Raw genomic sequence first — 18,046 nt, forward strand, 5'->3', positions numbered from 1 at the left:
AAAAAAAAAGAAAGTTAGATGCATTTTCCTTTAATAGTGTACTGCTCTATGTGTACTGCCACAAGATGTAAAATATAGCCCTGGAGTGTGGAGTATGGGAACAGTGTGGAATTTAGCTACAGAATTTATGCAAACTCACTGGAATATATTAAAACGCTGCTATAATATATTCCACAAAGGCCCAGATGTACCTCTGGTACTCTGAGAAAAGTGTCACCAAGGCTGCAGGGGATGGCCATGACAGAAAAGGACCTTGGCATCTTTCATCAGAAAGGTCCTTATGTATTGCAATATTATTGTATCGTTAGGCATCAAATTAACAAGTGTTACCAATGACTATTAAAATTAATATGACAGGGGCCAGGCACGGAGATTCTTGCCTGTCATCCCAACGCTTTGGGAGGTCAAGGTGGGAGAATCATTTGAAGCCAAGAGTTTGAGACCAGCCAGGGCAACAAAGTGAGACCCTGTCTCTACAAAAAATAAAAATACAAATGTGTAGTGACATGTACCTGTAGTCCCAGCTACTCAGGAGGCTGAGGCAGGGGATCACTTCAGTCCAGGAGTTCAAGGCTGCAGTGAGCTATGATGGTGCCACTGCATTCCAGCCTGGGCAACAGAGTGAGACACTGTCTCTAAAAATAATAAATAAATAAGTAAATAAACAAATAAATAAAAACCATACAACATACAATATGTGTGTTGGTTATTTCAACCACAAACCTCATGTTTATTGATTAAAAGTAAGAATACTTAAAACTTAATTCTGACAGAGCTGAAAAAAAAAAAAAGTAAGAATACTACTACACTATTGCATCAAAACTTAAGTGACAGAAGATAAAGTAGCTATTTTTGTTAAAAAGCTAGGCTGAGAGTGGTGGCTGATGCCTGTAATCCCAGCACTTTGGGAGGCCAAGGTGGGCAGATCACTTGTGATCAGGAGTTCAGGATCAGCCTGCCAACATGGTGAAACCCCATCTCTACTAAAAATACAAAAATTTGCTGGGCGTGCCAGTGGGCACCTGTAATCCCAGCTATTCAGGAGGCTGAGGCAGGAGAATCGCTTAAATCTGGCAGAGGTAGAATTGCTTGAACCCAGCAGAGGCAGAGGTTGCGTTGAGCAGGTATGGTGCCACTGCACTCCAACCTGGGTGACAGAGCACAACTGCATCTCAAAAAGAAAAAGAAAAAAAGCTCACATGTGCACGATGTAATCCTCCTTTATGGCAGACAGTAAAAGAAGGAATTGTCGGGGCGTGTTGGCTCACGTCTGTAATCCCAACCCCTTGGGAGGCTGAGGCAGGCAGATCACTGGAGGTCAGGAGTTCCAACATGGGGAAGCCCTGTCTCTACTAAAAATACAAAACAATGAACTGGACGTGGTGGCACACGCCTGTAATCCCAGTGAGCTGAGGTCATGCCATTGGACTCCAGCCTGGGCAACAGAGTGAGACTCTGTCTAAAAAAAAAAAACAATAAATTATCCCTCAGTATTTGTATGCATTTGAACATGAACATTAAAATGTTTGTCTGGATAAAAATTCAAGGTTCATGTATTTTTGTTGTTGCTGTTGTTGTTTTGTTTTGAGTTGGAGTCTCGCTCTGTTGCCCAGGCTGGAGTGCAACCTCTGCCTCTCGGGTTCAAGCAATTCTCCTGCCTCAGCCTCCCAAGTAGCTGGGATTACAGGCGAACACCACCACGCCTGCTTGTTTTTTTTTTTTTTGTATTTAGTGCAGACGGGGTTTCACTATGTTGGTCAGGCTGGTCTCGAACTCCTGACCACAGGTGTCCAATCATCTCAGCCTCTCAAATGCTGGGATTACAGACATGAGCCACTGCGCCCAGCCTAGTTACTTTCTTTTAACGTTCAAGCTTAAAACATTCTCTGAGGATTTTAAAATATACTTTGAGGCATCTCTTTTTTTTTTTGATCTTGCAATTTGGTTCAACTCAAAAACCTATTATCTGTTATCCCATTTACACTCCTATCACTACTATCCTATCATTGCTAATGTAATTTCTGCCTGTATTTGCAAGGGTTTGGTTAGATGTCAGCCTGGATTTTGAGTATAGACATATATCCAGAGCCACGTTTCTCAAGTTCAAAGCAGAGCCATCTTTTCCAAGTTCTTTCTAGGATTCCACTTTATTCAGTGTTTAACAACTAATCTTTGAGTTAAAGTTGAATTTTGAAGTGGAATTTTCAAAATTTCATAGTACTGGGGCATTTTCTCTGGCCTAAATCGGAAATAGACCTTAGCAACAACTGTCCTGTCACAACCAGTTGAGAGTCATATCTGTTATTTCTCCTTAGATGAATTTAATTCTAGAAAGTATTTTCCAACTAAGATTGGATAGTTTTCATCGTACTAGCTGTCACTTTCCTCATGTTAACTCTTCACTTTCTGAAATGCATTCTACCCCCAAAGGTAATGGGAGGCACTTTCCTTAGGCTTGGCTCAGAGCAGATCACCCAAAGCTGATTGTCACAACACTTTTAGGTGTGCAGTTACTAGAGCTAAGTATATTCACATTGTGTAACCAATCCTCAGAACTTTTTCATCTTGTTAAAACGGAAACTCTGTATCCATTAAATGACTGTCCATTTCCACCTTTCCCTCAGCCTGGCAACCATCATTCTATTTATTTCAATGAGTTTGACTACTCTACATACCTTATGTAAGTGGAATCATACAGTATTTGTCCTTTTGTGACTGGCTTATTTCAGTTATCATATCTTCAAGTTTCATCCATGTTGTAGGATGTCAGAATTTCCTTCCTTTTGAAGGCAGAAGAATAGTTCTTTGTATGTATGTACCACATTTTTTTTATCCATTCATCTGTTAGATATTTGGGTACCTTCCACCTTTTGGCTACTGTAACTAATGTTGCTATGAATATGGATGTACAAATATTGCTTCAAGATCTTGTTTTCCTAGGCACAGAAAGACAAACATTGCATGAGCTCATTTATGTGTGGAATCTAAAAAAGTGGAACTTACAGAAGCAGAGAGTAGGATGGTGGTCGGCAGAAGTTAGGGGCAGGGCGGGGAGTTACAGTATGGAGAAAGGGGAGATGTTAGTCAAAGGATACAAAGTTGTAATTAAACAGGATGAAGTTGTAGTGATCTATTACATCACATGGAGACTGTAGTTAATAATAATGCAATATGCATTTCAAAATTACTAATAGAATTCAACCATTTTCACCATAAAAAAGTGATAAGTAGGCGAGGTGAAGAATATGTTAATTAGCTCTATTTAATCATTCCACAATGTCTACATATATCAAAGCATCACATTGTACCCCATAAATATATACAATTATTATTGGTCAATTGAAATAAAACTATAGATTAATTTTTGAAAAGAACCTGCTTTCCATGTTTTTGGATATATTCCCAGAAAAGGTATTGCTAGGTCATATGGTAATTCTATTTTTAATTTTTTTAGTAACTGCCATACTGTTTTCCATAGCAGCGACATTATTTTACATTCCCACCAACAATGTGCAAGAGTTCCAATTTCTCCACATCCTCGCCAACGCTGTGATTTTCTGTTTCTTTGTTAGCAGTCATCCTAATCGGTGTGAGGTGGGTGATATCTCATTGTAGTTTTGATTTGCATTTCCTTAACAGTTAGTCATTTTGAGCATCTTTTTATATGCTTGTTGCCCATTTGTATTTCTTCTTTGCAGAAACATCTATACAAATCCCATTATTAAATAGAGGGTTTGGTGTGTTTTGCTGTTATTGTTGTTACTATTTAGTTGTAGGAATTCTTTATATATTCTGGATGCTAATCACTTACCTAGATATATTGTTTGCAAATATTTTCTCCCATTCCATAGGTTGCTTTGTCATTCTGTGGGTGGTGTTCTGTGATGCACAGAAGTTTTTTTTTTTTTTTTCCCTCCAATGGATCCTTGTGAAAGTTTTTAATTTTGATTTAGTCAGTCCAATTTATTTATTTTTACTTTGTGTTGCCTGTGCTTTTGATGTCATATCTAAGAAATCAATGCCAAATCCTGTCATGAAGTCTTTTTTCCCCTCAGTTTTCTAAGATGTCTGTTGTTTTAGTCCTTACATTTAGGACTCATCCATTTTCAGTTAATCTTGTGTATATGGTATAGGTAAGAATCTAACTTCATTCATGTAGATATCCATTTTTCCCAACCCCATGTGTTGAAAAGACTGCCCTTGCCTTATTGAATGATCTTGCCTCCCTCGTTGAAAATCATCTGACCATATATACAAGGGTTTATTTCTGGGATTTCTGTTCTATTCCACTGGTCTATATCTTTATCTTTATACCAGTGCCATAGTTTTGATTACTGTAGTTTTGTAATAAGTTTCTAAAAAAGGGAGTTCTTCTTTTTTAAGATTGCTGGGTATTTGGAGTCCCTCAAGATTCCATATCAATGTTAGGATGTATTTTTCTACTTCTCCAAAAAATGCCATTGGGAGTTTACAGAGAGTACATTAAATCTGTAGACCACTTTGAGTAGTATTGACATCTTAGCAATATTAAGTCTTCTAATGCATGAACATGGATTTTCTTTTCATTTATTTCTGTCTTCTTAATTTTTTTAGCAACATTTTGTAGTTATGTGTCTTTCACCTCCTGGGTTAAGTTTATTCCCAAATATTTTATTTTATGTTATTATTTATTTATGTATTTTGAGACGGTCTTACTCCATCACTCAGGCTGGAGTGCAGTGGCTCAATCTTGGCTCACTGCAAACTTCCATCTCCTGGTTCAAGCGATTCTCCCCCAAGTAGCTGGGATTACAGGCGCTTGCCACTCACACACGGCTAATTTTTGTATTTTTAGTAGAGACAGGATTTTGTCACGTTGGCCAAGCAGGTCTCAAACTCCTGACCTCAGGTGATCTGCCTGCCTCAGCCTCCCAAAGTGCTGGGTTTACAGGCGTGAGCCACTGTGCCCAGCCTCAAAGTATTTTATTATTTTCAATGCTATTGCAAATAGAATTGTTTGCTTTCCTCTCTCTCAATCTCTCCTTTTTTTTTTTTTTTTTTTTTTTTTTATTTTTTTTTTTTTTTTTTTTTTTTTTTTTTTTTTTTTTTTTTTTTTTTTTTTTTTTTTTTTGAGACAGAGTTTCGCTTTTGTTGCCCAGGCTAGAGAGTGCAATGGCGTGATCTTGGCTCACCACAACCTCCACCTCCTGGGTTCAAGCGATTCTCCTGCCTCAGCCTCCTGAGTAGCTGGAATTACAAGCATGCGCCACCATGCCCAACTAATTTTGTATTTTTAGTAGAGATGGGGTTTCTCCATGTTGGGCAGGCCGGTCTTGAACACCCGACCTCAAGTGATCCTCCTGCCTTGGCCTCCTAAAGTGCTGGGATTATAGGCATGAGCCACTGAGCCTGGCCTTTTTTTTTTTTTTTTTTTTCCAACAGTCTTGCTCTGTCTCTCAGGCTGGAATGCAGTGGTGCGATCTCAGCTCACTGCAACCTCCAGACCTCCTAGATTCAAGAGATTCTCCTGCCTCAGCCTCCCAAGTAGCTGGAACTACAGGAACACACCACCATGCCTGGCTAATTTTTGTATTTTTAGTAGAGGTGGGGTTTCACCATGTTGGCCAGGCTGGTCTCAAACTCCTGACCTTATAATCTGCCTGCCTCAGCCTCCCAAAATGCAGGGATTACAGGTGTAAGCCACTATGCCTGGCTTTTGCTTCCACTTCATTTCATTTTCAGATTGTGCATTGCCAGTGTGTAGAAATGCAGCTGAATTTTGTGTGTCGATTTTATTTCTCCCAACTTTGCTGAATTGGGTTACTTGTTCTAACAGTTTTTTTATATATGGAATTTAAGTCCCTCCTGATGCCTGTCACACCTGGCCAGGAGACTCTGCTCATCCTGGCTACTTTCTTCAGTCACTTTCCCCAGGGCTTCTTATGCTACAGTCATCACTGTGTGTATCAGGAGAGAGTTGCTTTGCTATAATACAACTACTGCCACCAGCAGGACTTTCTGGCTTGGTATTTAAACTGAAAAATGGACCAGTATTTTTAGGATGGGTTTGGTCATTGGTAACCCAAGGCTGGACCTTTTCCTACACTGTCCCCAAAATCATGACCTTTCACCAATATGGAGTTGATCTGGTGTGAAAGGCCTAGAAACCAGAAACTTGAACACCTCAGGAATTTCTTTGGAACAACAGAGGCAGAGGCCTCTTCCTTGAATGGCATCCTGGTGCCCTTCCTGAAGAAGATCATCTGGACTGATTCTGCTATGATTACTGGAATGTCTACCCCATCATTCACTGCCTTTGAATCCCTGATCTGTATGACCAGCTGCACAAGGCAGCTTCCTGGAGATGGGCCTCTGGGAGCCTAAGCCACTTTTTTTGGATTCAAAAAGCATTTGAGGCTGGGCGTGGTGGCTCATACCTGTAATCCCAACACTTTGGGAGGTCAAGGCGGGTGGATCACGAGGTCAGGAGTTTGAGACCAGCTACTCAGGAGGCTGAGGCAGGAGAATCACTTGAACCTGGGAGAAGAAGGTTGCAGTGAGCCGAGATCGTGCCATTGCACTCCAGCCTGGGCGACAGAACAAGATTCCATCTCANAAAAAAAAAAAAAAAAAAAAAAAAGCATTTGATAGATCAAGGAGCATTAGTTGCCAGCAAGAAAATGTAGATATACCATTCAACTATATGGCTTTCCAATATGTCTCAACTCTATACTGATGCTGCCTTCTAATTCCTTCCACTCCTGGAAGGTTGAGTCTCTATGTTTGATATTCCCATCTTTCTAGGATCCTACCCACTACTCATGGGACACCTTTATTCAGACATTTCTGACTTGCCTTTTGTAGCATCTGCTTTTTACCAAAATGATAGAATTTCGCCTAGAGAAAATTGAATTATTTGGGCTATATTCCATCATCATCTCTCTCTGGAGGCATTGATCAGCCATCAGAATCTTCAAGTCTGTGGATTTGGGGGGCTACTCTTAGGGGTCTGGCATGCACTTCTCTTTGAGCAGGTCTTTTAAGAAACTTATCCCGCCATTTCCTGGTCACCTGAGGCTCATGGCCACTGTGACCCAGCTCATCCTCCCGTCAAACACAATCAAGGTCCCTATAAAGTGGAAAGAGGACACCAGGATTCAAGGCGATACCTGGGAAACAGGCAGCCTAGAGCCCAACGCATGGTAAATACTCATTTACATTTCAAACTCTGTACATCCCAGTAGTCCAGATCCATAGGGTCAATGCCCTGACAGGGAAATGGGGATAAAAAAAATTTTTTTTAAGATGGAGGAGTCTCACTCTGTCACCCAGGCTGGAGTGCAGTGGTACGATCTCAGCTCACTGCAACCTCTGCCTCCCGGGTTCAAGCCATTTTCCCACCTCAGTCTCCTGAGTAGCTGGGGTTACAGGCATGCACTACCACACCTGGCTATTTTTATATTTTAAGTAGAGACGGGGTTTCACCATATTGCCTAGGCTGGTCTTAAACTCCTGACCTCAAGTGATCAATCCACCTAAAGTTCTGGGATTGTGAGTGTGAGCCACCACACGCTATCAAAATTTCTTAATTTGTGAGATTCTCACTGGAAAAGAGGATCCAAAAATTTCATGGGCAATGGCATGAACTTGAACTGAAAAAGCAACAAAAGGTGGAGCAGATGAAGGATCAGATCACCACTGTCAGCACAAACCTCTTTTCTGTTTTCTGGGCTCCATCTCAGCCTGTGATGTCTCTCTTCCTACACAGGGCTACCTGGATTCTGGTCCACGTTGTATGACATTTTATCTGGATGCCATCACCATTTTTCAGACCCTACCCAATGACACAGCTGCACTACAAATGAGGGCATAGCAAAGCCCCTTTGGGACTGTGGAGGCCCTAGACCCTTCTCCAGCCTCTCCCAGGCTTTCTGCAGCCAAATGCTCATACTTTAGTGTCATAACTTAGACCAATGACATGGCCTTTTGGAGTTTGATTCCCTGGCCAAATGGGGCCCATTCTCTGATGTCAAGGCAAAGCCATCAGTTTGGTCAAGAGACTCATGAAAGACCTTTCTGACTTCTCAGGCTCCTGGACAGGATGATCTCAGATCCCCCCTCATACACGTCCTGGAACTCTGTTCTCTATCTTCTAGGTCAGTAATTTCAAAGGGCTTTCCTTGGAGCCCCTCTAGGGATTGTTAGGGGAGGATCAAGCAAGACAAACTCCACCCCCTCCTTTTCTGGCTTCAGTCACAGCAGTTCTGCTTTTCTCTTACATTTTGAGCTTCATCCTAATATTTTTGTTAGAATAATGTATTCCACTGATTTTTCAAAAGGTTGGGAAATCAGTAATCTGTTCCAAGGGCACTATTCTGTGGCTGACACCTCCAGAATCAAAGCACACTCACTGGCTTGTACTCTCACCACAGAAGGTCAGTGGCGAGACCTTCTTTCCTCCATCAGAATTCCAGCCACATGGTCATTATCCATCCCCTCCCCAAGGACCGTCAGGTAATACCTCTCTGGACAGAGGGCAGAATTTTGCCAAAACACATTCTACCTGCCCTTTATCAACTGCAGCCCCTGCCCTCCACACAGACATAGCATTGACAGACAGACAGACACCTCAGGATCCCCAAGGCAGCCTAGGCCAAACCCCACACCACCCAGGTGACATATGGACACACACATAGTCTTATTGGAGATTTCTCCCCTGCTAACTTCAGTCGATTCTGAACAGTCTGTTCTTCCTTCACTATCACCCAGGCTTCAGTCTATGACTAACCTCTTATTTCCCCTGCACTCAGAATCCAAGGACCATGTCCTCCATCTGCCTAGCCAAGCTGGTCAAGGAGTAGAACCATTTAGGATGGGTTTTCCTGCTCTCCAAGATCTTGAAGATGAAGACAGAAGCTGGTTTCCTACCCACTCTTTCTCTCCCAACTTGTATTGTCCCCTACATGGTCAAGCTCCATCCCAAATTCAGATATTTACCTTGGTGCAGAGAAGAGCCAGACTTCAACAGCAGGCTGGACCCCTTTGCCCCAGGCTCCCAGAGAGTGTTCCTGAGGCCTAACTTGCTGGATGTGCAACAAAACGCTAGTTTCCAGCCCCAGCTCTCCAGCTCTCTTCGAGGGACACAGGCCCAGCTTGTAGCCCCTTTCCTGCATCTCTGCCACTCCCATAGGAAGGAAGACATTCTTTCACCCATAGAAAGGGTAGACACAGGGAGAGATCAGACTGGTTCTCTGGTGGCAATCCAGGTCTACAGACAGAACTTGTTCTCTCATAGCGTGAACATTTGGGGAGGCATCAGGGCAAGAGGACAGGGCAATCAGAAGGAAGGACACAGAGAGGGCACTAGAAGCTTGCTGATGAGACAGGGTGGTGGAGGGTAAGGATTCATCATGCCGGTGCTCAGTGACTGCGGATGAGGCAGTAGGATGAAAGGACTGTTTCCTGTGCTGATTCTAAATCCAGAACCCTCCTTGATTTGAGCAGGAAGGGGCATTGATTCTAGCCAGCGCTACTAGGCTGGCCATCAAGGATATACTTCTCTTCTCTGGATCCAGTCTGAATAGAAGGGCTTTTCCCCTTCCTTAATACTGCAGATTTCTGATCCGAAACAGCGTTTTCCAAACTCTGAGAACAAAAAGGTCAAACATATAAAACAATGCATGTAGGGCTCTGCCCAGCCAAAGATATCAAGACTGCATCAGTCTCGGCAAGAGCAGCCCTGAGCCTCTCTGGGTTTCCCCAGGACCCAGGTTTTCCTGATGGAAAACTGAACTGAGTTCCCTTCTTCAGATCCTTTCCCCAGATCCTGCCCCTCAGTGAAAACCAACCCAGGAAGCCCAGGGCCTTCTCACTCCCTCTGCTTCCCAGAGTGAGACTTGTGAGCTGCCATCCTAAGTTTCTCAGGCTACTGTCAGGGGTCTAGGAAGATTTGGGGTCCCCAGGTCATTCCTGGCTTTGTCCCCAGAGGACCGAAAGCTGTTTGTGGGGATGCTGGGCAAGCAGCAGGATGAGGAGGACGTCAGACGCCTGTTCCAGCCCTTCGGCCACATCGAGGAGTGCACGGTCCTGCGGAGTCCTGACGGCACCAGTAAAGGTGACCTGAGCTGACCGCGGGATTTCCTGGTGACCCTTCCTCACTCTGGGCCACATGACTCTTTGGCCCCTGTGGCCTGAGCCACCCGCTCCCTCTGTCCTGCCCCAGGCTGTGCCTTTGTGAAGTTCGGGAGTCAAGGGGAAGCTCAGGCGGCCATCCAGGGTCTACACGGCAGCCGGACCATGGCGGTGAGGGCGGGTTCCCCGGGTGAGGGTGAGCCCATTGGGGTGGGGACTGGCTCCCTCTCCCCACGTGCGCTCGGTGCCCCGGGAAAGGAGCTGATGGGGAAGGGCCATCAGGGCCGGGGCCAGGGTCAGAACCGGTCACCACGGCCTCCCCTGCCCTGCTTAGGGTGCCTCGTCCAGCCTCGTGGTCAAGCTGGCAGACACCGACCGGGAGCGCGCGCTGCGGCGGATGCAGCAGATGGCTGGCCAGCTGGGTGCCTTCCACCCGGCGCCACTGCCGCTGGGGGCCTGCAGTGCCTACACCACGGCGGTAGGTACCGGGCACCCGCGTGCGAGGGCGCGCAGGTGGGTGGGCCAGGCCTGGGACTGGGAGCCGGGGCAGTTGCCCGCCCCTTGGCCCTCCACTCCTGCCCGTCTTTCCTCGAAAAGATCCTGCAGCACCAGGCGGCCCTGCTGGCGGCGGCACAGGGCCCAGGCCTAGGCCCGGTGGCGGCAGTGGCGGCCCAGATGCAGCACGTGGCAGCCTTCAGCCTGGTGGCTGCGCCTCTGTTGCCCGCAGCAGGTACCGCGCCCAGGGACTGGGGCGCGCCTGGGAGGGGCCAGCGGGGCGGGGCGGGGCGGCTGCCTGATTCTCCGACCTCTTCCGCCATCAGCAGCCAACTCTCCACCCGGCAGCGGTCCTGGCACCCTCCCAGGTCTACCGGCGCCCATCGGGATCAATGGATTCGGCCCTCTGACCCCCCAGACCAACGGGCAGCCGGGCTCCGACACGCTCTACAATAACGGACTGTCCCCTTACCCAGGTGGGCCCCCCCTGCTCCGCCCAAATCCCCCCCGAAATGGAGTGGGGAGCCGGGATAGGGGGGCATTGGGAGGTTGGACCCGGCTTCCCTGGGAAGAGAGCCCTCCCCTTCCCTGCTGCCTTTCACAGCCGCCCTCTACCTCCCACACTCCCTGAGCTTCTCACCCACTCTGCTTGCCCGCCTGCCTTCACCATGGGCCATGTGCCCCTCTCTCCCCAGCCCAGAGCCCCGGCGTGGCTGACCCCCTGCAGCAGGCCTACGCTGGGATGCACCACTACGCAGGTTTCACTTGGCGCTACGCGGCCTGGGGGAGGCTGAAGGGCCCCAAAAAGAAATAGGGAGATTTGTGGGGGATTTAGACTCTGTTCCAAGGAGTTGATCCTCCCATCCCCCTACCCCCAGAACGACCTCTCTTGGGGTGAGGGTTATGGTGGACTGGGCTGAATTGGCCAAAAGCGTCTAGGCAGATGCGGCCCTGCTCAGGGAACTGCTCCTGGGGATCACTGCCCACTTCCCCCTCTGTCTCCAGCAGCCTATCCATCGGCCTATGCCCCGGTGAGCACAGCTTTTCCCCAGCAGCCTTCAGCCCTGCCCCAGCAGCAGAGAGAAGGTGAGGGACTGGGGGCTGAAGAGCAGAGCCTTGGGGGGCTGGACTCAGGGTCCCTCCCCTGAACCAGCCTGCTACCGTTCCTGCAGGCCCGGAAGGCTGTAACCTCTTCATCTATCACCTGCCTCAGGAGTTTGGTGATGCGGAACTCATCCAGACATTCCTGCCCTTTGGAGCTGTTGTCTCTGCCAAAGTCTTTGTGGATCGAGCCACCAACCAGAGCAAATGTTTTGGTGAGCTGAGAACCTACCCCTAGGCCTCTCCCACCTCTAACTATTAAGGATTCCCTGCAGATCCTACACTTGTCCTTCCACAAGGCAGTGATTTCCTGAGGTTCAATGTATGGCACAAAATGGGGTCCCAAACCAGTGATGGGGCTAAGCTTAGGCAAAGAACAAACCTTGGTCAGGCTCAGTGGCTCATGCCTGTAATCTCAGCACTTTGGGAGACCGAGGTGGGCGAATCACTTGAGGTCAGGAGTCTAAGACTAGCCTGGCCAACATGAAAAAACGCTGTCTCTACTAAAAATACAAAAATTAGCTGGGCATGGTGATGGGTGCCTGTAATCCCAGGTACTCAGGAGACTTAGGCAGGAGAATTCCTTGAAACCAGGAGGGAGAGTTTGCAGTGAGCCGAGATGGCACCACTGCAGTCCAGCCTGGGCAACAGAACAAGACTCAATCTCAAAAAAAAATAAAAATAAAAAAGAACAAACCTTATTTCAGGCTTACCTGGACGATCAGGTGTCCACCAGGAATGTGGCCAGCTAGGTCAGGGCTTTGGAGTCTGGCCAGGGCAGGAGGAGTCTGGTTCTGAGACCAGAGATCCCCTCCAACTCCAATTGTGGCTCTGAGGACCAGAATGGGAACGTGGAGGGAGACAGCCAACCCATGCCAGGAAAAACACAAAACACCCCAATCAACACCCTGACCCTGCACACACGCTCAGAGTTGCCTCCCATCCTTCTAAGAATCACCCCTTTAGGAATCTCAGGCCATCTGCCTATGAATTTATATCCATGTGTGTACACAAACAGTGGTGGGGTATGTGTTTGATGGTACTGGCCTCAGGGGGCTGGAAGAGGAGGAGGCTGGTAGAGAGAAAGGAGGCCCTGCCAGGCAGAGTTCCCAGCTAACCTCTTTGCCCACACCCTCCAGGGTTTGTTAGTTTTGACAATCCAACTAGTGCCCAGACTGCTATTCAGGCGATGAATGGCTTTCAAATTGGCATGAAGAGGCTCAAGGTGCAGCTAAAGCGGCCCAAGGATGCCAACCGGCCTTACTGACCGGCTCTCACCGGCCAGCCACAGAGAGGTGAGTCTCTGATGGACCCCAGGCATATGACGCCTGAGTGATGACGCCCTCCCAGCTTTGATGCTCCTCCTTTTGGGACCTTGGAGGCACCCACCTCGGAGATAGAAAGAAGAGGCAGGAGCTAGGAGGAATCCTCAGATGGAGACTTTGTGCTTTTCCTTCAATCCAAGGACTGAGATCAATTAGACAACATTCCTGCTCTGCAGACTGGGAGAGACCATCAGAGTCTTTCTGCCTGGGGAAGCCGTTCTACTCCAGAGATAGCCGATGAGACTAGAGAGCCTGTATGTGGGGAGGGTCCAGGAAGCTGGAAAATGAGACTAGAAAAGTGGATTTGGGCCAGTTTTCAAGAGTCTGAAAGGCCGTGAGTTTGGACTTTATCCTGAAGACAAGAAAGAACTCTCGAGGAGTTTAAGCAGAGAAAGAACTAGAAGTAAGGGCTATTATAATGGCAGTGAACATGGGGATGGAGAAAGAGAAGCAAACATTCTTTAGAGGTAGAATCTGCAGGGCATGGTAGGTGATGAGGGGAGAGATGGGCCAGGTTCTTCTACCTTTTTAGCAAGGTCATGGGTCCATAGGATGCTACCTGCAACTTTTAGAGGTTTTCTGTCTCTGAAGGCCCACATGGCCCTGCCTCACTTTTGAGCTACACCAGGAGCTTTGTGGAGGGGATATGGGGTTGGGGTCTCCTGCTGAGGATTCAGGGTCTGGTTTCAGTGGACCAGCCTGCTGCCTGGGCCCTGCTCCTGCCCCGCTCCTTGGGAAGAGGGGTCCAGCCACTTACCTGAGATGTCACTGATGGGGGCAAGCTGCTCTTCTGGTCTTGCCCTCCAAAGTGATTTTTGCCTTTTTCCCCCTCCCTTCTTATCCATGAATACTCAACAACAGAAACAGAAGAGTGAGAAGAAAGGAGAGGAAAAGCACAGAAGCGCTTGAGCAGCTCTTCCCGAAGGCGCAGCTGCGGACGGAGGTGGATCGGACCCAAGGCTGGTGCCTGGGGCTAAGGCCACGCTAAGGACTGTTTTTATCAAGTGGGTTTTCTGTGCCTGCAGCCGAGAGCTCAGGCTGGCAGAGCAACTAGGGCTGGCTGAGGAGTGACTGTCCAGGGGAACCAGCAGAGGGCGCTGGGGATGCCAAGGGCTTCTCCACTGGGGACGCCCAGATTTACTTCTTTCAAAATCATATCATTCCTTAGAGTTTAGGGACCAAAGGACTATTGCTTTTTTAAGAATATATATATATATATATATAAATTAAAACAAAGAAAAAAGAGAAACAACAAAAAAAGACAGTATAGAGTCTCATAAAAGCTGCCTTTAAATATCCCTAGGAGACAGGGTGAAGGAGACCTTTGACAGCCCCAGTCTAGGCAGAGGGAGGCTGTGGAAAGATTGTTCTGTGTCTCATTCCCTCTTAAGCCACTTCCCCACCCTGCCCTTTTAAAAGTAATTAAGAATTTGAGGTCTAGGCTCACATGCGGGTAATGAGAAAGTTATGGACGCAGTGAACTCGCAATCCACAATCCTCAAACTCAGAGTGCATCCTGGAAGAGGCCCCAGGTGGAGCTCAGGCCTGCCCTGGTCTTTGCCATCCCAGGAGGCCCGCTAGCCAGCAAGAGTGGGACTGCCTTTTCTGTGGAACCGCTGCTTCCCCAGGCAGGAAGAAAGAGGGAGTTCTGGCCACCTGAGGCTTTCCCTTACCAATCCAGGTAACAGAGGCCCTGCCTTTGGCTGAGCTGAGACACCTCCTGTTTCCCCTCCCCTTGAACCAGTCCTAGTGTCCCCTTGCTTCAGGCTACCTTCTGTCTAGTCTAAGTTTGCCCACCTGTAAAGTAGATTCAGGATATCTGTAGAGGGCTGGGACAACAGACTTAGAAGGTTTGCTACTGTATATACTGCCATTGAGAAGGGGAAATTTTTCAATATGTAGAAGCTTCAGAATTAGAGGTCCCTCTTTACCCCGGACCTGGGAGGGAAGTAGATGTTTTGCCAAAATACTTCTTCATTCCTTTAAAAAGTACATCTTTCCTATGCAAGAGTGTCTCACATGTGCTTAACCGAGGTGCTTCTAGTTGGTGAGCAGTGTTGAGCTTAGAAGTGGTGTGTGCTCTGTCTGTCTGTCTTTGTCTGTCTGTTGTATACAGTGGGTGCCATATAAAGCTGATCAATGGTGGTGCTTCCTGCCTGCTTCTGTGAGATGGGCAAACGATTCAGCTTAGAACACCATGACTCACCTTGCCTTGGTCAGCCTTTCCTGGGCCTGCAGGGCCTTCCACATATTTTTCCCAGGAGAATTTCCCCTCCACCCCACAGACATGAATCAGCTTAGTCTGAGGCCCCAGCTATGCTGTCTAGGGTCACTCTAATCCCCAGATGTTGCTGAGGCTGAAGGCCTCTGATCTGATAACACATCAGATAGCAAAAGATGTGGGGGTGGGGTTGGAGGGCTCCTCCTTCATAACAGTTTCTAAGAAAACCTGTTCCCACCTGTTCCTCTGTCTTCGACTCATTTTTGGAGGGAATGGGAATGAAACATAGATCTGGCAATAATATTACCAGGTAAGGTGTGGTGGACATCCACAAGTATTTTCCAACTGAGAGAAGAACCAGAGGGTATGTGTACACCAACACAATGCTGACTCCTAGAGTGACCACCCTGGAGACAAATAGAGACACACAGTACCTGCACCCTCCATATTCACGTGGAGGCACAGAGTCCCCTCAGGCTAGCTGCTAAGCACTGTGCTACATGTTGGGAATCAGGCGTGTTCCAAGGACCCGGAGTTAAGGGGAAAGAGAGACAAAGAATGCAGTTATCATGCAGGGCCATAGAAGGTCTGTGCTCACAAGAAGAAGAGCACCTAATTCAGACTTTACTGGTGGGAGAAGTCTGTGAAATACTTTCTGAAGGAGATTAAGAGGGGGAAAAGTCTTTAAGGAAGAACTGGGGCTGGGCATGGTGGCTCACGCCTGTAACCCAAGCACTTTGGAGGCCAAGGCAGACGGATCACCTGAGGTTGGGAGTTCAAGACCAGCCTGATTAACATGGTGAAACACCGTCTTTAAAAAAAAAAAAAAAAAGAAAAGAAAACAAAAAAGGAAGAGCTGGGATTTAGACAAAGCCATTTAGACAGCTGCATCATTTTGGAAAATTATCTTTATTACCAAGAAATAATAATGATTACCATTTATTCCGTGCCTATTACATGGCAGATAATGGGCACACGACAAGACCCTTTTCCCATTCCTAACTCTACCCTGAACCTTACCTTGACTGAGTCATGTCAAGACACTTGAATCAAAATGGCATTTAGAATATCTTTTTTTTTTTTTTTTTTTTTTTTTTGAGACGGAGTTTCACTCTTGTTACCCAGGCTGGAGTGCAATGGCGCGATCTCGGCTCACCGCAACCTCCGCCTCCTGGGTTCAGGCAATTCTCCTGCCTCAACCTCCTCAGTAGCTGGGATTACAGGCACGCACCACCATGCCCAGCTAATGTTTTTGTATTTTTAGTAGAGACGGGGTTTCACCATGTTGACCAGGATGGTCTCGATCTCTTGACCTCGTGATCCACCCGCCTCGGCCTCCCAAAGTGCTGGGATTACAGGCTTGAGCCACCGCGCCCGGCCTCATTTAGAATATCTTGCTTCATACTTTAGAGTATGGGCCAGGGACTGGCAGACTATGTGATTCCAAAGCTTCAAGGGTTGACATGGTCTAGATTAGGGGTTGGCAAGCTATGGCTTGTGGGCCACATCTGGCTTGTGGCCTATTTTTGTATAAACTACAAAACTAAGATTTTTTTTTTTTTTAACATTTTTAAAGGGTTGTCAAAACAAGAAAGTGAAGCAGTGACCATATATGGCCCACACAGCCTAAAATATCTATCTTGTCCTTTAGACAAAAAGTTTGCTGACCTCTGGTAAGATCATGGAAGACTTATATAATGTCTGATGAGTTTGAACAATATGGTGTTTGTGTCTCTTTGTGTGCATGTATTAGTCTGGACCTTTTCAGTTGCAAGTGTCAGAAACGCAGCTCAAACATGTTTAGGCCAATTGGAAACTAATTGGTTTATATAACTGATAAATCAAAGGCTGTATCTGCCTGAAGCATGGCTGGATCTAGGGATTCAAAGGATGATGTCTCCATCTCTTGGCTCTGCTTCCTTCTGTATGTTGGCCTCATTAGTTCTAGTTCTAAAATCCCAGGGAGGACTTTGGCCAGCTTTGGACACATGCCCACCACTAGGATGGAAGAGTAGACCATCATAATTGACAACTTCATCAGGACTGTATGGAGGGGGAGAAATGTGTCCCCAAGGAAGGGATGGTGGGCAGATAAATGATAAGCATCCACTATATCCCACCCTTTATTGCATTCACCTATACTTTTCCTGACAAACACAATTTCAAAAATGTGCCTGCCTGACAATGCGATAATCCTAGACCCAACAAAAACCACATTCACCGATTTCCCAATGGGAGATAAAACAGAATCATGGGGCTGGGTACGGTGCTCACGCCTGTAATCCCAGCAGTTTGGGAGGCTGAGGCAAGCGAATCATCTGAGGTTGGGAGTTGAGACCAGACTGACTAACATGGAGAAACCCCGTCTCTACTAAAACTGCAAAATTAGCTGGACATGGTGGTACATGCCTGTAATTCCAGCTGCTCGGGAGGCTGAGGCAGGAGAATTGCTTGAACCCGGGAGGTGGAGGTTGAGGTGAGCCGAGATCGTGCCATTGCACTCCACCTTGGGCAACAAGAGAAAACTCCATCTTAAAAACAAACAACAACAACAAAAAACAAAAAACAAAAAAAAAACAGAATCACATCCAGTTGCTTTACTGAGTCCTCAGTCCAGGGTTCCTTGGTGATGGGCAATTCCTGCTCAGGTCTGGATATGACTTCTTAAGATTTTACAATCTATGGGTAAAAGATAAACTTAACTACCCCATACTTGCCTTATAACCAATGTGAAATAATGGAGGGAAAGAGGATAACAATTTGTTTTAAAGAGATGGGTCTTGCTCGTAGTGCA

The 18,046-nt window shown here is 46.8% G+C and overlaps 1 protein-coding gene across 9 annotated transcripts in view; it reads left to right on the top strand.

Moving 5' to 3' along the window:
* Positions 1–15,495, top strand: part of CELF6 (CUGBP Elav-like family member 6) — a 35,534-nt gene extending 20,039 nt beyond the window's left edge. For 2 of the 9 annotated variants that reach the window (XM_017548097.2, XM_017548099.2), the window contains 9 exons: positions 9,965–10,093; positions 10,202–10,281; positions 10,445–10,588; positions 10,708–10,840; positions 10,935–11,081; positions 11,611–11,691; positions 11,778–11,921; positions 12,846–13,001; positions 13,893–15,495. In XM_017548097.2, the coding sequence (XP_017403586.1) occupies positions 9,965–10,093; positions 10,202–10,281; positions 10,445–10,588; positions 10,708–10,840; positions 10,935–11,081; positions 11,611–11,691; positions 11,778–11,921; positions 12,846–12,973 (986 nt within the window). In that variant the 3' untranslated portion in view covers positions 12,974–13,001; positions 13,893–15,495. Of the gene's footprint in view, positions 1–9,964; positions 10,094–10,201; positions 10,282–10,444; positions 10,589–10,707; positions 10,841–10,931; positions 11,082–11,300; positions 11,364–11,610; positions 11,692–11,777; positions 11,922–12,845; positions 13,002–13,892 lie in introns of those variants that run through there. The other 7 variants (XM_017548092.2, XM_017548094.2, XM_017548093.2 and 4 more) reach the window with 7 other exon arrangements.
* Positions 15,496–18,046: the final 2,551 nt, after the last annotated feature.

Source organism: Cebus imitator, unplaced genomic scaffold, assembly GCF_001604975.1.
Source record: "Cebus imitator isolate Cc_AM_T3 unplaced genomic scaffold, Cebus_imitator-1.0 Scaffold203, whole genome shotgun sequence".
Classification (NCBI taxonomy): Eukaryota; Metazoa; Chordata; class Mammalia; order Primates; family Cebidae; genus Cebus; species Cebus imitator.